Genomic DNA, 21,195 nt, shown 5'->3' on the forward strand with positions numbered 1-21,195 from the left:
GTGTAGTGTGGGAGCATGTTACTGCAGGGTGTGTAGTGTGGGAGCATGTTATTGCAGGGTGTGTAGTGTGGGAGCATGTTATTGCAGGGTGTGTAGTGTGGGAGCATGTTATTACAGGGTGTGTAGTGTGGGAGCGTGTTGTTACAGGGTGTGTAGTGTGGGTGCATGTTATTACAGGGTGTGTAGTGTGGGAGCATGTTATTACAGGGTGTGTAGTGTGGGAGCATGTTATTACAGGGTGTGTAGTGTGGGAGCGTGTTATTACAGGGTGTGTAGTGTGGGTATACATAAAACATGTTCCTTTTAAAATAACAGTTAAGCAAATTCTTTTGTATGCAAATCTAGAAAGGTTGACTGCATTATGTACAGTAAATGCTGACTGCTGAGTGCAGCCAGTGGACGTGGGACTCCTGAAGGTCGTCTCACACCAGGTCCATGAGGCATTCATGATGTCATAGGGGTCACGGACTCAGAGCTCCGTCATTAGGAGAGCCCTGAGAATCTTCTCTCTGCCCAACCTCATCTCCTCCTCGCTGAACACAGACACACACACAGACAGGGACACACACACACAGATCATCATGAGGAATGTTACATGACTGGGATTTGTGTGTTGTGTGTCTGTAACCTGTGTGTGTGTGTAACCTGAATGTGTGTTACCTGTTGGTGTGAGAGGCGAGGCAGGGTACCAGGGGAGGGATGGAGGTGTGGTAGAAGGAAGGGGAGAGGTAGGGAGAGTGAGAACGCTCACAGCATGGACTCCTCAGCTCCAGTATCGGCATGTCCATCTGCAACACACACAAAACAGTTTAGTTCACAATCCACTATTATTTTCCTTAGAAATGACAAGGCTCTGATCCAAATGGATGAATGCTCTGCTATGAAAAGTGTGTGTTGCTGAGTGCTCTGGGGTATGATAACCTGTGTGTTTGTTTCCTGAGGGTATATGGAGGGTTGTGTCTGGTTGTCCAGTGAGTTGTTAGAGCCACACTTCCCAGTGCTCCGGGAAGAGATCGCTGCAAGGGCCTCTGGGAGATTATCCTCGTCCTCATGGTTACTGAGGACCAATTACAGGACAGTGTTCAGCCACAGCATTCTAAATGTAAAACATGAGTAGTGAATAACTAACATCATGGGTTTTTGTGTAGTGGCTAGGTTATGACAGTACTTTGAGTACAGGACACAGCTGTGAGCATCGTATAGAATCCCAGAGCAGGTTGTGAATACCCTGCCATACTTACAAGCTGAACTGCCTGACCAGTCTTTTCCTGCGGTTGGTGTTAGGGTTAGACTTGGCGGGTCTGTCTGTGGTTGAGTTGTGGTCGGGGCGGAGGGAGGTTTTCTCTGTGGTCAGACTGGAAGTGGCAGATTCTCGAGAGTCCTGACTGGAGCTCTGATACCTGAGATACACACATGCCATTATCATCCACCATCAAACACACACACACGGGGAGGAGTATTGTATCACTGCTAGTACTGGCCTGTCATTGATCTCCAGACTACAGGTCTTCCCTCTGGGCGTCAGCGGAGCATCCTTCATCAAGAGAGGAAGAAGAGGAGAGGACAGGAGGATGACAGAGGAGAAGAGGAGGATGGGAGAAGAGGAGAGGACAGGACAGGAGGATGACAGAAGAGAAGAGGAGAGGACAAGAAGATGAGAGAGGATGTTAGCTTTTACACGGCTACTGTAAGCACACACTCACTAGGGGTTAGTCCTCATTCTATAGACAGCCTCCATCACTAGGGGTCAGTACTCACTCTATTGACAGCCTCCGTCACTAGGGGTCAGAACTCACTCTATAGACAGCCTCCATCACTACGGGTCAGTCCTCACTCTATGGACAGCCTCCATCACTAGGGGTCAGTACTCACTCTATAGACAGCCTCCGTCACTAGGGGTCAGTACTCATTCTATAGACAGCCTCCATCACTACGGGTCAGTCCTCACTCAAAAACAGCCTCCGTCACTCACTAGGGGTCAGTCTTCACTCTATAGACAGCCTCCATCACTACGGGTCAGTCCTCACTCAAAAACAGCATCCGTCACTCACTAGGGGTCAGAACTCACTCTAAAGACAACCTTCTGTCACTAGGGGTCAGTCCTCACTCTATAGACAGCCTCCGTCACTCACTAGGAGTCAGTACTCATTCTATAGGCAGCCTCTATCAATACAGGTCCGTCCTCACTCTATAGACAGCCTCCATCACTCACTAGGGGTCAGTACTCACTCTTTAGACATTATCAGTCACTCACTAGGGGTCAGTACTCTATAGACAGCCTCTGTCACTCACTTGGGGTCAGGGCTCACTCTATAGACAGCATCCTCCATCACAAGGGGTAAGTCCTCATTCTATAGACAGCCTCCGTCACTCACTATGAATCAGTACTCAAGCTAAAGACAGCCTCCATCACTACAGGTCAGTCCACCCTCTATAGACAGCCTCCGTCACTCACTAGGGGTCAGTACTCACTCTTAAGACATTATCAGTCACTCACTAGGAGTCAGTACTCTATAGACAGCCTCCTTCACTCACTAGGGGTCAGTATTCACTCTACAGGCAGCCTCCAATACAGGTCAGTCCTCCCTCTATAGACAGCCTCCGTAACTCACTAGGGGTCAGTACTCTATAGACAGCCTCCTTCACTCACTAGGGGTCAGTACTCTATTGACAGCCTCCGTCACTCACTAGGGGTCAGTACTCACTCTATAGACAGCCTCCATCACTAGGGGTAAGTGCTCACTCTATAGACAGCCTCCATCACTCACTAGGGGTCAGAACTCACTCTATTGACAGCCTCCATCACTAGGGGTCAGTACTCACTCTATAGACATCCTCCATCACTCACTAGGGATCAGAACTCACTCTAGACAGCCTCCATCACTACGTGTCAGTCCTCAGTCTATAGACAGACTCCATCACTAGGGGTAAGTCCTCAGTCTATAGACAGCCTCCATCACTAGGGGTCAGTCTTCACTCAATAGACAGCCTCCGTCACTCACTAGGGGTCAGTACTCACGCTAAAGACAGCCTCCATCACTAGGGGTAAGTCCTCATTCTCTAGACAGCCTCCATCAATCACCAGGGGTCAGTACTCACTCTAGACAGCCTCCATCACAAGGGGTCAGTACTCACTCTATAGACAGCCTCCGTCACTCACTAGGGGTCAGTACTCATTCTATAGACAGCCTCCATCAATCACTAGGGGTCAGAACTCACTCTATAGACAGCCTCCGTCACTAGGGGTCAGTACTCATTCTATAGACAGCCTCCATCACTAGGGGTCAGAACTCACTCTATAGACAGCCTCCATCTGAGCTTTGTAGATGTTACACTTGAGATGGTCTGGAGGGCTGCAGGGAGAGGAGGGCTGGAGAGACTTCTCAGACAACTGCTTCTCCTCTGCCTAAGAGATGAGAGATGGAGTCCAAATGTGTATTAAAACAACTGCTAAAATATGTCTGACCTGGTGTGTAACCGTACCTTGTTGTCCATGTTGACATGTAGTGAAGGCCAGGGAGAGGTGTTGCTGTCTGTCTCCAGGGGGTTGAGCAGACAGACCAACTCATCTACAGGACAGGGAGGGGCTCTGTGATCTAAACACACACACACACACACAGTGTTAACATATAACCTGGCTGCCGTGGTGTGTATAACCTGGCTGCCGTGGTGTCTGTAACCTGGCTGCCGTGGTGTGTATAACCTGGTGTCTATAACCTGGCTGCCTGTGGTGTCTATAACCTGGCTGCCTGTGGTGTATATAACCTGGCTGCCTGTGGTGTATATAACCTGGCTGCCTGTGGTGTGTATAACCTGGCTGCCTGTGGTGTCTATAACCTGGCTGCCGTGGTGTCTGTAACCTGGCTGCCGTGGTGTCTGTAACCTGGCAGCCGTGGTGTGTATAACCTGGTGTCTGTAACCTGGCTGCCGTGGTGTGTATAACCTGGTGTCTGTAACCTGGCTGCCGTGGTGTGTATAACCTGGCTGCCTGTGGTGTCTATAACCTGGCTGCCTGTGGTGTCTAACCTGTCAGCCTGTGGTGTGTATAACCTGGCTGCCGTGGTGTGTATAACCTGGTGTCTATAACCTGGCTGCCTGTGGTGTCTATAACCTGGCTGCCTGTGGTGTCTAACCTGTCAGCCTGTGGTGTGTATAACCTGGCTGCCTGTGGTGTGTATAACCTGGCTGCCTGTGGTGTGTATAACCTGGCTGCCCTGTGGTGTGTATAACCTGGCTGCCCTGTGGTGTGTATAACCTGGCTGCCTGTGGTGTGTATAACCTGGCTGCCTGTGGTGTCTATAACCTGGCTGCCCTGTGGTGTCTATAACCTGGCTGCCCTGGTGTGTATAACCGGCTGCCCTGTGGTGTCTATAACCTGGCTGCCCTGTGGTGTCTATAACCTGTCTGCCGTGGTGTCTATAACCTGTCTGCCGTGGTGTGTATAACCTGGCTGCCTGTGGTGTGTATAACCTGGCTGCCTGTGGTGTGTATAACCTGGCTGCCTGTGGTGTCTATAACCTGGCTGCCCTGTGGTGTCTATAACCTGGTGTCTATAACCTGGCTGCCGTAGCGTGTATACCCATGGGTGTATACTCACTGTTCTTGCTGTGTGTGTGACAGTAAGTCTCCTGGCTGTTGTCGTAGTGTGTGTGTCTGCGGTGGCGATGGTGTATGCTTCCATAGTATGGCGTCTCGTTCTCCTCAACACTGAACTGCTGCTCCCCTCCCAGGTCAGGACCACGCCGAGGGAAACTGAGGACAGCACATCACACTCAAACACACAGTCCAGAAACCCAGAACCAGACCAGCACCCTGTTCCACCTTCTTTACCACACAGTAACACCAGTTTTTAAAACCTCTCTTTGGTACACAGGCTGCTGAGGGGAGGGCAGCTCTTAGAATATTATCAAACGTGGTTTCCAAGAGCCCGTCTTCCCCAATTAAGGTACAATCAGCCACCTGTGCTTTGGTAGCCTGTGTGTGGTCTTGTGTGTGTGTGTGTGTGTGTATAGCACATCATTTTAACAGTCATTCAGTGTGTGTGTGTGTGTGTACACGTGTACATTATTCAACTTCAGTGAAGGAGTTTAAGCAGTGCGTTTATTCAACAAGTCTGTAGCGACCAATCTAAGGCTGGTTGTGATAAGTGTAACAATTTTAAGACAACAGGAAGGAATGTTGAGCATGGAGAGGATGTAAACACAATCAGCATTAACACAGGTAAACAAGGCCATCAGAGCCATTCTATTGATCTATGGGGGTTGATTAAGCTGAGTCAGAACCCCTCACACACAACGTTCATGCCTCTGAAGAATAAAGGCAGATATGCAGCAATTAGACGCAAGACTTCCATGACATGCTATTGTAATGTATATATTGTAATGTATATATTGTAATGTGTATATTATAATGTATATATTGCTGATACAGATTTAACAAAAACATTTTCCTTCATCGTTTAGCTGAGATTTCCAATGTAGCTATATTCCCCTACAGATGTAATGTACAACCATGTGATCCCTAGTTAAAGCAGTTTATGATGACACAGACTACTTCACACACACTCAAATGATTGGCATCTTACATTCAAACAGTGAATCCTGAGCTATGATAACTTTTTAAAACAAATTATTTGGCTTGCTCTAAAAGGATTTGGCTGAAAGCAAATCTACCCGCTAACTGGGCAGAAAATTAATGTCTCGGTATGACTGTTTTGTAAAGCATAAACGGAATTTCAATCTTACCCAGTCACATTTGAGGACTTTGTAGCATTCAGCCACTAAAGTATCAACAACAATTGCATGAACTAACTGAACATCATGGTCCAATCCACTAGGAGACAGATCTCTCTATGGTGTCTGTGTTTAAAGTCTCTCTCTTTCTGTTCGGAGTCTCTGTCTCCACAGCATGGTGGTGGTGGTGATCTGATGAGGAAGACACATGGTAGACAAGGCTGGTGTGTAATGATGGTGATGAGGATGATGTATTTTGGTCCATAAGTCCACAACCAGAGTGTTTCTCTGTCTCTCTCTGTCTTCTGTATTCCAGTTGTCTCGTATGCATATGCGTATGTGTTAGAGTTTAGATTTAGAGGTGTGTTTGGGACAGGGTCCTCGGTCAGCTGTAGAGGTTAGGGTGGAGGGGTCAGAGTGCAGTCATGACCTTGTCTCTGTACACCACACTGATGGATCCAGGGAAAGACCCGCTGGACCTCTCTGGTACTGACCGATGACTGGGCTCTTGACTCACTGCTACTGCAGCAGGCGCTCTGGACATGGGAAATGACACGGTACGCATACACAGACACGGTAAGCATACACACACACGCGCACACACACAGCCTGTCAAAATGATGCAACACATGAATGATGTAACAGTGATATGACGTGAAAGAGACATACAAAAAGAAAAAGATAGCGGAGATACCCGACAGAGAAAGAGAGCACCTCTGAAATGAGAGAACTCTGGGGGCTAGGGGGACTCACTATACACCATTAAGAAGACAACTGTCTTACCTATGTCTGTCTGTCTGTCTCACCTGTGCGGGGATGTGTGTCCTGAGTGTTGTAGGTAGATGGGGGGTGTGAGGGCTGGGTGCCAAGGCTCATGGGCTATAGGGATGTTACGCTGGTACTGAACAGAGATAGATGGAGAAAAAGACTGAGAAAATACTATTCAGTTGAATATTGCAGGTGCATTGCCATGGTAATCAGTCACAAAGGTATCCACTGACGTTTTCTTCTTTAACCTTCATATCCATGAGGAACCATTGTGTGTGTGTGTGTGTGTGTGTCTTACTGGGTGTAGACTAGGTTCGGGGCTGGTGTGGGCGCTGAAACAGAACAATATAACTGCTCAATAATATCACATTTACATACAGATCATTAATCAAAACATATCTGTCATTTCCATACATTGTTATAAAATGTACATCTTGCTCATTACCATAGTGCTCTTTAACATGAATAGAGGCGTAACATTCAACTCCTCCAGAAAGAACTCACACCACTGGACTTTCTCCACTTGTGTTACAGCCGGAATTAGAAAATGGATTAAATATGCTCACCGGCCTACATAAAACATCTCATAATGTCCAAGTGGAATTATGCTTTCAGAAATGTTTACAAATTAATTACAAATCAAGAGCTGAAATGTCTTGAGTCAATAAGTATTCAACCCCTTAGTTTTGGCAAGCCAAAATAAATTCAGAAGTAAAAATGTGCTTAACATGTAAACTAAGTTGCATGGACTCACTGTGTGATAATAATATATATTTTAATGACTACCTCATCTCTGTAGCCCACACATACAGATGATTGTAAGGTTCCTCAGTCGAGCAGTGAATTTCAAACAGATTCAACCACAAAGACCAGGGAGGTTTTCCAATGCCTCGCAAAGAAGGGCACCTATTGGTATTTAAAAAAAGAAAAAAGCCCACATGGAATATCCCTTTGAGCGTGGTGAAGTTATTAATTACACTTTGGATGGTGTACCAATACACCCAGTCACTACAAAGATACAGGCGTCATTCCTAACTCAGCTGCCAGAGAGGAAGGAAACTGCTCAGGAATTTCCCCATGAGGCCAATGGTGACTTTAAAACAGTTAAGAGTTTAATGGCTGTGATAGGAGAGAACTGAGGATGGAAAAACATTGTAGTTACTCCACAATACAAACCTAATTGACGGCATAAAAAGAAGGATGCCTGTACAGAATACAAATATTCCTCCTGTTTGCAACAAGGCACTAAAGTAATACTGCAATGTGGCAAAGCAATTCACTTTTTGTCCTGATTACAAAGTGTTGTGTTGCATATTTGATTTGCCCCAAACATATCACCAAATACCACTGTATTTTCAAGGATAGTGGTGGCTGCATCATGTTATGGGTATGCTTGTAATTGTTAAGGACTAGGGAGTTTTCAGGAAAAATAAGAAAATGTAATGGAGCTAAGCACAGGAAAAATCCTAAAGGAAAACCAGGTTCAGTCTGCTTTCCACCAAACACTGGGAGATGAATTCACCTTTCAGCAGGACAATAACCTAAAACATAAGGCCAAATCTATACTGGAGTTGCTTACCAAGACAGTGAATGTTCCTGAGTGGCCGAGTTATAGTTTTTACTTAAATCTGCATGAAAATCTATGGCAAGACCTGAAAGTGAAAATGGTCGTCTAGCAATGATCAACAACCAATTTGACAGAGCTTGAAGAATTTAGAAAAAAATAATAATAGGCAAATGCTGCACAATCCAGGTGTGGAAAGTCTTAGAGACTCATCCAGAAAGACTCAGCTGTAATCGCTGCCAAAGGTGATTCTAACATGTATTGACTCAGGTGGTTGAATAATTATCTAATCAAGATACATTGGTGTTTAATTTTTTACAAATGTCAGCATTTTTCTTCCACCTTGACATTAGTATATTTTGTGTAGATCGTTGACAGGAAGTTACAATTAAATCCATTTCATCTCACTTTGTAACAACAGAATGTAGAAGAAGGTCAAGGGGTGTGAATACTTTCTAAGGGCTCTGTACATGCTTGGTTGTCCTGTGCTCTCAGGGACCCACCTGATATGTGGTGGTTTGGCTGGAGAGAGGGCTGTAGAGAGAGAGACCGCCAGGTTACATCAGGTCAGTGAATCAAGCACAGGAGAATTGACATGGGAAACTGCCTGTATGGGTGTTTTACTGTATGGGGGAACTGGGAGCTGTAGGGTATATGCTATAGTGTGTACTGGGGAGAATATACCAACCCTTGCCACCCAGTGAGTGAGTGCGAGAGGGGTATCTCTTGCTGGGTCGCCTCTCAAACGTACTGGCCCTCCTCAGCCTCCCTCCGTGGGTCGCCTGGTACTCAGTCTTTCCACTGAGAAGGAGAGAGAGAACACTTTAAAGGGATACTTCAGGATTTTGGCAGTGAGTCAGATTAACTCGTTGATACCATTTTTATGTCCCTGCTGGGAGCTGTAGGGATGTAAAGCTGTAGGGTATAGGCTATAGTGTACTGGGGAGAATATACCAACCCAGTTTAAAATAATTTGCTAACTAGAGTTAGCGTAATTGCTAACTGGCATTAGCACAATGACTGGAAGTCTATGGTAACTACTAGCATGCTAGTAGATATAGACGTCCAATCATGCGCTAATGCTAGTTAGCATTGGCTCATGAAACTGCTGATAACTTCCTTAACACTGGATGCAGATACATAAAAATGGTATCGTTGAGTCAATCTGACTCTGAGGAAGTAGATAAAGTGCTTCATTGCCAAAACCCCCAAGTTTCCCTTTAACGACGATGAACAGTAGCTGGCATCTCTGTATTTGGCATGTCAGGATGTACAGAACATTTACATGACTCAACATACTGCGTCCCTGTATGTTGGTGATAGATGCCTGGAATATATCTGAAGAGGTCATTTCAGTTTGACATGTAAACAAACGGCATTTCCCTGTAACCATAGCTTCCATCATGTAACCATAGAGACAAAACTTGCATCTCAGATGGCGAACTAGTCCTCAGTTAGTGCACTGCTTTTGACCAGAACCCTACCTATTCTCAGAGTGCATCCAACATGGCACTCTATTCACTATATAGTGCACCCTAGAACTCTGGTCAAAAGTTGTGCACTATATAGGGAATAGGGTGCTATTTTGGGCACAACCTCTGTTGTAGAGTTGAGTATTGGTGCGAGCCCCACCCACCTGAACCTGAAACGTGATCCAAGGCGTGTGAAGTCACTGCTGGAGGCCTTCCCAGCTGTGGGCTGGCGCAGCCGGAAGAAGGCGTGGCTCTCCACAGCACATTTCCACAAGTGTTTACACGTCTTCGAACTGTCCAACTGGAACACAAAGGTGTGCTCCTGCTCCCGCCCCTAAACACACAACAGCCAATCACAATCAAACACCACTCTGACAAAAGCAGTCCAAATATTTCAATGTCAATGAAATGGTCTCTGCTGTCAAGTCAAAAGGTGAAATAGGGGGCGATCACATACAAGTGTGTCGCCTGTAAATGTGTGGTGGTGAGAAATGGAAATGGTTTTCTTTGCATATTTTTTAAATGTATTTTTAATTTAACCTTTATTTAACCAGGTAGGCTAGTTGAGAACACGTTCTCATTTGCAACTGCGACCTGGCCAAGATAAAGCATAGCAGTTCGACACATACAACAACACAGAGTTACACATGGAATAAACAAAACATAGTCAATAATACAGTAGAAAAAAGAAAACAAAGTCTATATACAGTGAGTGTAAATAAGGTCAAATAAGGGAGTTAAGGCAATAAATAGGCCATGGTGGCGAAGTAATTACAATATAGCAATTAAACACTGGAATGGTAGATGTGCAGAAGATGAATGTGCAGGTAGAGATACTGGGGTGCAAAAGGAGCAAAATAAATAAATACAGTATGGGGATGAGGTAGTTGGATGGGCTGTTTACAGATGGGCTATGAACAGGTGCAGTGATCTATGAGCTGCTCTGACAGCTGGTTCTTAAAGCTAGTGAGGGAGATGGGAATCTCCAGCTTCAGTGATTTTTGCAGTTCGTTTCAGTCAGTGGCAGCAGAGAACTGGAAGGAAAGGCAATCCACACACACCGCATGCATATATGAGACACCCTCGGAGAGTGGGGTCATGGGCAGGGGTATTTGTGTATTGCTCACCTGATCATCGTCCTCCGTCACCACTAGGGTGAGTCGACTCTTTTTGAAATCCAGGCGGGTGATCTTGGGCCTGGAACACACACACACACACACACAGTTGACATTGCAGACTACGCAGCTGTTTTCAAGAATATATCAGTGTGTTTTGGAGTGTTCATGTCAAAGTGTGTGTGTGTTTACCAGAAGAAGAGGCCTATCTTGGTGGAGCCCTCAAACACCAGGATGCCAGTGGGAGTCAGACCCAGAGCGTACTCAGCTCCGTCCCTTCCCTGAGGACAACACACAGTCACACACGCTCAGTGCTACTCTACAACATCAAACAGACAACAGCAGCACACACACCAACCTTGACAAAGTGCATGTCCACTCCGTACAGCTCCAGCCATTTACACTTGTTGAGGAAGCTGGTCTCTGCCTGGGATGGATCCGTACCCCTGGGGAAACAAAACCACATGCTCAGTCTCTAACACACATACCCTGCCCTCTGGGTGGAATGTCCTCCATATTTATTGCAGTAATCCAGTTCAGATGTACACAACAGATTAGGGCCTAGGGGTTTATCTGGTCAATAGAGAGAGAGAGCGGAACTCAGTAGGGTTTCTCTTTGGTTTCTTGCTTGCACTGGTGTCATGTCAGCTCAGTGAGCCCCAGTGTATGTGTGTGTAATCTGTGTGCGTCATCTAATCTGAGATTGGAGCGATCATACACTAGCAGGGTTAAATACTGCCTGGATTCAATCAAGACGCTCCAGGGATTAATCCCTTGATCCGTCACACAGACAGAGAGATATAGAGAGAGGGTGATTTACATAGGTTTGATACAGCACTAGAAAACACCAGAGTGATACACTCCTCTACCTGCATGATGTTAAAGAACCAGACATTGTTCATGTGGTTATCACCTGTCCTGTGTTCTTATCCAGACACACCTACAGACTGTTCAGACAGACACCAGAGAAGATGTCCTGTGTTCTTATCCAGACACACCTACAGACTGTTCAGACAGACACCAGTGAAGATGTCCTGTGTTCTTATCCAAACACACCTACAGACTGTTCAGACAGACACCAGAGAAGATGTCCTGTGTTCTTATCCAGACACACCTACAGTCTGTTCAGACAGACACCAGAGAAGATGTCCTGTGTTCTTATCCAGACACACCAACAGACTGTTCAGACAGACACCAGAGAAGATGTCCTGTGTTCTTATCCAGACACAGTCTGTTCAGACAGACACCAGAGAAGATGTCCTGTGTTCTTATCCAGACACACCTACAGACTGTTCAGACAGACACCAGAGAAGATGTCCTGTGTTCTTATCCAGACACCTACAGACTGTTCAGACAGACACCAGAGAAGATGTCCTGTGTTCTTATCCAGACACAGTCTGTTCAGACAGACACCAGAGAAGATGTCCTGTGTTCTTATCCAGACACCTACAGACTGTTCAGACAGACACCAGAGAAGATGTCCTGTGTTCTTATCCAGACACACATACAGACTGTTCAGACAGACACCAGAGAAGATGTCCTGTGTTCTTATCCAGACACACCTACAGATTGTTCAGACAGACACCAGAGAAGATGTCCTGTGTTCTTATCCAGACACCTACAGACTGTTCAGACAGACACCAGAGAAGATGTCCTGTGTTCTTATCCAGACACACCTACAGACTGTTCAGACAGACACCAGTGAAGATGTCCTGTGTTCTTATCCAGACACAGTCTGTTGACAGACACCAGTGAAGATGTCCTGTGTTCTTATCCAGACACAGTCTGTTGACAGACACCAGTGAAGATGTCCTGTGTTCTTATCCAGACACAGTCTGTTGACAGACACCAGTGAAGATGTCCTGTGTTCTTATCCAGACACAGTCTGTTGACAGACACCAGTGAAGATGTCCTGTGTTCTTATCCAGACACAGTCTGTTGACAGACACCAGTGAAGATGTCCTGTGTTCTTATCCAGACACAGTCTGTTCAGACAGACACCAGTGAAGATGTCCTGTGTTCTTATCCAGACACACCTACAGACTGTTCAGACAGACACCAGAGAAGATGTCCTGTGTTCTTATCCAGACACCTACAGACTGTTCAGACAGACACCAGAGAAGATGTCCTGTGTTCTTATCCAGTCACAGTCTGTTGACAGACACCAGTGAAGATGTCCTGTGTTCTTATCCAGACACAGTCTGTTCAGACAGACACCAGTGAAGATGTCCTGTGTTCTTATCTAGACACACCTACAGACTGTTCAGACAGACACCAGAGAAGATGTCCTGTGTTCTTATCCAGACACACCTACAGACTGTTCAGACAGACACCAGAGAAGATGTCCTGTGTTCTTATCCAGACACATCTACAGACTGTTCAGACAGACACCAGAGAAGATGTCCTGTGTTCTTATCCAGACACACCTACAGACTGTTCAGACAGACACCAGAGAAGATGTCCTGTGTTCTTATCCAGACACAGTCTGTTCAGACAGACACCAGTGAAGATGTCCTGTGTTCTTATCCAGACACATCTAGAGTCTGTTCAGACAGACACCAGTGAAGATATCCTGTTGGATGGTGTTTTAACTCACCTTAGGTCCACCCACTTGTTAAAGATGTCTGCCTCCATGGTCTCACTCTGTTTGGGTGTGAAGCGAAACTCTGACACCAGCTCAGGAGAATGCTCTAGAGGGTCACAGTCCCCCAGCTCACCTACACACACACACACACAAGCACGCACGCGTTATAGTCAGGTGTAAAAGAAACATGAATTCTGATTCCAGAGATACCGTAGTGTGTAAATCATCACCTACTCTGTAAGCAGTAGGCCCCCAGGTCTACTGAGACATCATATGGACACTTCAACCTGGAGGGAGAGAGGAAGTTTCCAGAGCAGAGAGATCACACCACACACACCGCATGCAGCGTTACTTCCAACACTATCTGTGTGTGTGTGTGTGTGTGTGTGTGTACGTACAGTGCATTCAGAAAGTATTCAGACCCCTTGACCTTTTCCACATTGTTATGCTACAGCCTCATTCTAAAATTCTTTATTTTTATGTCCTCAATCCACACACAATACCCCATAATGACACAGCAAAAACAGATTTGAAATAGTATTAAAAGTATTAAAAAATAAACTGAAATATAACATTTACATAAGTATTCAGACCCTTTACTCAGTACTTTGTTGAAGCACCTTTGGCAGTGATTACAGCCTTGAGTCTTCTTGGGTATGATGGTACAACCTGTATTTGGGGAGTTTCTCCCATTCTTCCCTGCAGATCCTCTCAAGCTCTGCCAGGTTGGATGGGGTGCGTCGCTGCACAGCTATTTTCAGGTCTCTCCAGAGATGTTCAATTGAGCTCAGGGTAGCCTAGTGGTTAGAGCATTGGACTAGTAACCAGAAGGTTGCAAGTTCAAATCACCGAGCTGACAAGGTACAAATCTGTCGTTCTGCCCCTGAACAGGCAGTTAACCCACTGTTCCTATGCCGTCATTGAAAATAAGAATTTGTTCTTAACTGACTTGCCTAGTTAAATAAAGGCTGGGCCACTCAAGGACATTCAGAGACTTGTCACGAAGCCAGTCCTGCTTTGTCTTTGCTGTGTGCTGTTGGAAGGTGAACCCCTGTCTGAAATCCTGAGCGCTCTGGAGCAGGTTTTCATCAAGGATCTTTGCTCCATTCATCTTTCCCTCGATTCTGACTAGTCTCCCAGTACCTGCCACTGAAAAATACCCCCACAGCATGATTCTGCCACCGCCATGCTTCACTGTAGGGATGGTGCCAGGTTTCCTCCAGACGTGACGCTTGGCATTCAGGCCAAGAGTTCGATCTTGGTTTCATCAGACCAGAGAATCATCTCTCATCTCATGGTTTGAGAGTTCTTTAGGTGCCTTTTGGCAAACTCCAAGCAGGCATCATGTGCCTTTTACTGAGTGGCTTCTGTCTGGCCCCATAAAGAACTGACTGGTGGAGTGCTGCAGAGATTGTTGTCCTTCTGGAAGGTTCTCCCATCGCCACAGAGGAACTGGAGCTCAGTCAGGGTGACCATCAGGTTCTTGGTCACCTCCTTGACAAAGGCCATTCTCTCCTGATTGTTCAGTTTGGCAGTGCGGCCATCTCTCTGAAAAGTCTTGGTGGTTCCAAACTTCTTCCATTTCAGAATGATGGAGGCCACTGTGTTGTTGGGGACCTTCAACGCTGCAGAAATGTTTTGGTACCCATCCCCAGATCTGTGCCTCGACACAGAGGAGAGGGGATGAATGAGCCAATTGTAAGCTGGGGATGATTAGGTGGCCATGATGGTAGGAGGGCCAGATTGAGAATTTATCCAGGACACCGGGGTAAACACGCCTACTCTTACAATAAGTGCCATGGGATCTTTAGTGACCACAGAGAGTCAGGACACTCGTTTAACGTCCTAGGACACCCTACACAGGGCAATGTCCCAAATCACTGGCCTGGGGAATAGGGATATGCACTGTCAACTGTGGGACCTTATATAGACAGGTGTGTGCCTTTCCAAATCATGTTCAATCAATTGAATTTACCACAGGATGATCAATGGAAACAGGATGCACCGGAGCTCAATTGTAAGGTCTCATAGCAAAGGGTCTGAATACTTAAGGCATTTCTGTTTTTTATACATTTGCAAACTTTTCTAAAAAACGGTTTTTGCTTTGTCATTAAGAGGAATTTTGTTTAGATTATTTTTTCATCAATGTAATTAATTTTAGAATAAGGCTGTAACGTAACAAAATGTGGAAAAAATGGAAAGGGCCTCAATACTTTCCAAATGCACTGTATGTGTGTGTGTGTGTGTGTGTATGTGTATGTGTGTGTGTTGGGGAGGAGAGGTCATTTTCTTCAAATTAGCAGCCCTCTGATGTTCTGATCCTGTACTTTATTATAGAGCTACACACAGGAGACACGACCCAGATGGAGAGAGAGAATGAGAGACAGAGAGACTGAGATAGAGGTTTAGTGTGTGTGTGTCGGGGGTGTTAGGAGCTGCTTACTTGCCAGACAGAATGTCTTGTCGAAGCTGCAGCACAAACAGGTACCTGGAACACAGACAAAAGGAGTGACAATAAAACCACTGATGTAGAATCAATCTTTCTCCCTCTCTCTTTCACACTGACTGACAGACAGTCTTTCTCTCTCTGAAGAGGTCTCAGTCCATTTGGCCTTAATTAGTCTCTTCCCCACTGGACCAAAGTCATTAGCTACACTGCCCCCTTACACCTCTACACTACACCGAGGAGGGGGTGAGATTGTGTGAATGAGACAGTATGTATACGAGAGTGTGTGTGTATTCATGTGTGCTAGAGTGTGAGTGTGTGAGCACAGGCAGCCAGTGGTGGTGTTACCTGGTGAACTCCTCATGTAGGTTATTGGGCTCTGAGGAGTAGAACTTCACCCTGAAAAACAGTCTGTATGGAGGACCATCTGAAACAGAGAAACAGAGACCGAGCGAGAGAGAGAGAGGAGGATTAAATTAGCGGAAAGAAGAGATTGGCCTGACTACCATATATTGTATAAAAAATATTTATTTTTATTTTTAAATATAAATAAAAACCCTGGGGACACCAGGCACTTAATTTAAAAATTGTCTGGAAACTCGGGTAAGAACCAGGCAGCCCTCTCTGTGAGAGGGGCGTTTCCTGACAAAGTAAACATTGGCGTCACCCTGCACCACTCACTAATCACCATGTCAACAGCTGGTAATGAACCACCTGCCTTCCCACTTACCTACACACACACACAAACCCACTGTATACAGTGCACACATTAAGTAGAGGACACTACCAACAGTCTGGCAAAAGTAGCTGGCCTTCGCTTGTTATTAACTATACACCACACACACACTAAGAATATTAGATAGTGGGAGTGAATGGACTGACCTCTGATCTGTTTCTTTATGGGCTTGGACACATCCAGCCAGTGCTGCAAGAGACACAAAGAAGTGGACAACAGAATGTTATACATACGAGGGGTTACAACCATCCCAGCTCTGCAGATTGTGCTGTGAAGAGACAGAATCATTAGAGCACTTGTTTTGGTACTGTCCATATGTAGCTTGTTGTTGGTCGCAGGTCCAGGAATGTCACAGGAATTGCAACATTTACCTGCAGCTAACACTTCAAAATTGCACTGCTGGGTGGTCTGAAAAGTCATAGTCAATCAATCAATAATATAACACTTCGTCAAACGTGTTTCTTTCATTTACAATCTGTAGAAACTATGACAATAGAAAGGTTCAGAACTTTTGTGAAACATCACAGCACAGTTGAAAAATAAATGGCAAACAGAAATCAAAACAAGATTGTGTTCAGAAATAGATGGGATGGTTTCAGAGAATGTATTTATTTATTAACCCTTATTTTACCAGGTAAGTTAGTAGTTACAGGGGAGAGGAGAGGGGATGAATGAGCCAATTGTAAGCTGGGGATGATTAGGTGGCCATGATGGTATGAGGGCCAGATTGAGAATTTATCCAGGACACCGGGGTAAACACGCCTACTCTTACAATAAGTGCCATGGGATCTTTAGTGACCACAGAGAGTCAGGACACTCGTTTAACGTCCTAGGACACCCTACACAGGGCAATGTCCCAAATCACTGGCCTGGGGAATTGGGATATATATATTTATTTTTAGACCAGAAGAAAGGGTGCCTTCTATTGGCCCTCCAACACCACTTCCAGCTGCATCTGGTCTCCCATCCAGGACCAAGCCTACTTAGCTACAGAAGCAGGCCAGCAGTGGGATGCAGGGTGTTATGCTGCTGGCCAGATGGGAGGGCTTCAGAGATAGATGGGAGGGCTTCAGAGATAGATGGGAGGGCTTCAGAGATAGATGGGAGGGCTTCAGAGATAGATGGGAGGGCTTCAGAGATAGATGGGAGGGCTTCAGAGATAGATGGGAGGGCTTCAGAGATAGATGGGAGGGCTTCAGAGACAGATGGGAGGGCTTCAGAGATAGATGGGAGGGCTTCAGAGATAGATGGGAGGGCTTCAGAGATAGATGGGAGGGGTTCAGAGATAGATGGGAGGGGTTCAGAGATAGATGGGAGGGCTTCAGAGATAGATGGGAGGGCTTCAGAGATAGATGGGAGGGCTTCAGAGATAGATGGGAGGGCTTCAGAGATAGATGGGAGGGGTTCAGAGATAGATGGGAGGGGTTCAGAGATAGATGGGAGGGGTTCAGAGATAGATGGGAGGGGTTCAGAGATAGATGGGAGGGGTTCAGAGATAGATGGGAGGGGTTCAGAGATAGATGGGAAGGCTGAGTGGAGCTGAAGGCTGAGACTCAAAACAAACAAAAGATGACTATTGTAAAATACTTTGTAATATGTATAAGCTGGAAGTAGAAGCCTAAGTGTTGTTGTCCATTAGTTTACTCCAATTAGGGAGGGGTGGTAGAGGAAAATAATAAAGGACAATATAAAACGTGTATGGGGGATTGGAAATGATGCAGACAATTACATTGATAGAACCCACAATCTATATGCAATACTAAAGCTGATCTACCCCATAGAATAAAAAGTAGAGAGAGAGACAGCGACAGGCAGAGAGACAGCGACAGGCAGAGAGACAGCGACAGGCAGAGAGACAGCGACAGGCAGAGAGACAGCGACAGGCAGAGAGACAGCGACAGGCAGAGAGACAGCGACAGGCAGAGAGACAGCGACAGGCAGAGAGACAGCGACAGGCAGAGACAGACATAATATGATGGAGAGAGACACAGAGAATATGACAGATAGCTGCAGCGTCAGATCAATCATTTTAACACCACACTGTGATTGATTTAACTAGTGTCATTACATCATAGGGAATCCCCTCAGTAATGGCAGGTAGTGGTGTGTGTGTTCAGAGGCTTTATGTATATCTACTCACTGAGACTTGTTCTGGGTCCATGAACTGCAGTCCAAAGTAGTCAGCCTCCACCAGGTCCAGATGATACCTGATCTGGTCAAACAGCTCCTGGCCCTTTGACCTTTTCTATTAAAACACACACATGTATTATAATCACAATAGGGAGGCTGGAGAATAAACAGCCTAGACCTTGTGAGTGGATATGGAGCAGAATGACAGAGTGTGGGTCATTAGGGACTGCATCTGGGGCAGAACCAGAGGGAGAAGACCTGAGGGAGAAGACCTGAGGGAGAAGACCTGAGGGAGAAGACCTGAGGGAGAAGACCTGAGGGAGAAGACCTGAGGGAGAAGACCTGAGGGAGAAGCCATAATTCAGGCATTTGTCTTTGAAACACCTACAATCCATAGTGCTCTTGAGCTGAACACCCACCAAGATGCAATGCCCTAAACCACTAAAAAGCTGCACCCCTCCAAGTGTGTTTTTAAAAGAGAGAGGATAACCTTGTACTTTGTTCCCTGATAACAAGTATGAACCTGCCAACCTGTGTGTGTGGTTATGGAGTGGGAGGTCACACACAAAAAATAAATAAATAAACTCTTGCACTTCCTGTTCCTCAACTCCCGTCAAAGCACAGCACACTCCCAAACCAGCCCCTACCCAAAGCACTTTCCCTAGACAGACTTTCCCCCTAGATATTATCCCCAAAACTCCTGTGTAGATCTGGATTAGACAGCAGGTGCAAGTAAAAATTGGACAAAGTCCACCAAGCCTAAAGAAAGGCAGAAAAGGTGAACACCATAGTGTTAGTACCCATCAAATCATCTCTAGATGAGTGTTTAGGGGATAGTGGCTAGCTTTAAGTGCCTAGGGGCATAGCACTGGGGTGTTAAGGGGTGTTGAGGGTGCTACAGCACCCCCTGATATATCACAAGAAAAACATTTGAAATACCTAATATATTTTTCAAAAGTAGTGCCCTTGACCTCTACTACTCCTGTATGAGCAGACCCCTGACACATAAAAGTCAGCACCCCCACCCCTAAACATCTTCCCCTAGGGAGCAGGCCCTAGCAGGTCGATTTTGGATGAAGACAAGAGTTCAATTGAATTCATTTAAACTGTAGATGAATCCCTGAGGGAAGATTCAGCAGTCATGTTCAGGCTTGTTCCTGTTAGAGCGCTATACAGACTCTGGATTCAGTCAGCTGACGTCTGGTGGCCGTTAGCATGAGCTAGTTCTAATTAACAAGAGAACACAAAGGAAATAGTCCCTACATACACAAGCCTGTATTCTCTAAGGCAAAGTTACAGCCTACTGTTTGGAATAGATTTAATGTGATATTACTGAATGTACTGTTTCGTTCTGAAGAGAGGATGCTTTCCACACACTGCAAGAAATCATCTCTGGAGTCAAAATTCATAAAGCCTTTTAACTACACCATGGCTCCACGCACCTGCAGCGCACTAATTTAACTTCAACAATTGACATCCTCACACACAGTGAATTGCTCTCATGTTCTGATGTATTGTCTATTTGCCAGATTTTGTTTTGCCTGATACAAATCAAACGTATTATCATAACGATAAACTACTAGCATCTCTACTGTAACATTATGTCATAGGTTCTCCATCTATGACCATTGATTCCCTCAGCAGTCTGACTTCCTGTATGTATTCAAAAGGTGACGCATGAGACGGCTTCACTGACCACGATGACACACGCACAAACTCAACCTTTAAGATAAAACTCTCAAGACAACATGACGCACACATGTCTACGTCTCCCCAGGACACACACACTCTGTCACAGCGCCACGAGATAAATCACATCACTCCCTCACAGAGACAAGAGAGACAGAGATAGAAAACTGAGGATGGCGGGAAGGAGGCAGAGAGGGGAAGGGAGATGGGCAGAGAGGGAGGGAGATGGGCAGAGAGGGAGGGAGATTGGCAGAGAGGGCAGGAGGTGGAGGTTTCTCTGAGGTAGGCAGCTTCCTGCCAACAGTCAGAATGGGGAAGTAATGTGGTGAATTGGCTAATCACAACACCATCTGTAGCCCTACCCCTAACTGCACAGAACACACACAATGACAGGTGGTAAAACTCCATGGTGCTGAATGACCTAAACCATAGAAGAACAGTCACTTGATATTCTGCTGAGAGAAATATGTCTGAAAATAATATGGAGACACCACACACTCACTGGTATATCCACGTTAACGTCCGACCCATCCAGCAGCAGCACGCGGCAGGTGATTGCATCCTTCTCGGTCCCAGCCGCTGGGATGTGCACGGCCGCTCCCCCGGTCACCACCGCGGGCGCGTGGACGACCTGCTGCTGGTGCGCGAGGAGCGCGGGGTTCGCGGTTCCCCCTCTTCCTTTCCCGTCCCACTCGTCCGCTGTCTGAAACCGTCTGCGCGAGCGGTGGCTGAACGTCCGGCGTAGGAAGCCCATCATCTTTCCAATTGTTAATTCTACCCACAGCGCGAGCACCGTGTTCGGTGTCCACGGGGAGGCTTACTACACGGAAACAATGTGTGTGGCGTTTGTCCCACTGCCACCACCCCGGGGCGAAGAGTCCCTCACCGCAGGCACGGAGGCTTCAGGCTGCCGCTGAATCCTGAAATTCGGCAGCCGTGGGGATCACCAGCCGCATAAT

General features: G+C 46.1%; 1 protein-coding gene across 1 annotated transcript; it reads right to left on the reverse strand.

The window, feature by feature from the left end:
* Positions 1–362: 362 nt before the first annotated feature.
* Positions 363–21,134, reverse strand: LOC139387821 (band 4.1-like protein 4B). Its single transcript, XM_071134072.1, has 23 exons — positions 20,739–21,134; positions 18,558–18,662; positions 16,564–16,606; positions 16,030–16,108; positions 15,679–15,723; positions 13,470–13,522; positions 13,248–13,368; positions 11,010–11,097; positions 10,844–10,932; positions 10,664–10,733; positions 9,701–9,870; positions 8,753–8,865; positions 8,535–8,598; positions 6,799–6,832; positions 6,539–6,633; positions 4,598–4,752; positions 3,484–3,596; positions 3,296–3,406; positions 1,482–1,534; positions 1,242–1,400; positions 922–1,057; positions 661–788; positions 363–533 (listed from the first exon to the last, which is right to left on the reverse strand). Exons 1-23 carry the CDS (start codon positions 20,991–20,993, stop codon positions 470–472), a joined length of 2,343 nt encoding a protein of 780 aa, XP_070990173.1. The 5' UTR covers positions 20,994–21,134; the 3' UTR covers positions 363–469.
* Positions 21,135–21,195: the final 61 nt, after the last annotated feature.

Source organism: Oncorhynchus clarkii, chromosome 3, assembly GCF_045791955.1.
Source record: "Oncorhynchus clarkii lewisi isolate Uvic-CL-2024 chromosome 3, UVic_Ocla_1.0, whole genome shotgun sequence".
In the NCBI taxonomy this organism is placed as follows: Eukaryota; Metazoa; Chordata; class Actinopteri; order Salmoniformes; family Salmonidae; genus Oncorhynchus; species Oncorhynchus clarkii.

Coding starts and splice junctions, on each gene's coding strand:
- LOC139387821 (XM_071134072.1), bottom strand. CDS start 20,993: ATGATGGGCTTCCTACGCCGGACGTTCAGCCACCGCTCGCGCAGACGG. Junction 13,523..15,678: donor CAAGACATTCTGTCTGGCAA/GTAAGCAGCTCC, acceptor CTCTCCCTCCAG/GTTGAAGTGTCCATATGATG. Junction 8,599..8,752: donor TCACTCACTGGGTGGCAAGG/GTTGGTATATTC, acceptor CTCTCTCTACAG/CCCTCTCTCCAGCCAAACCA.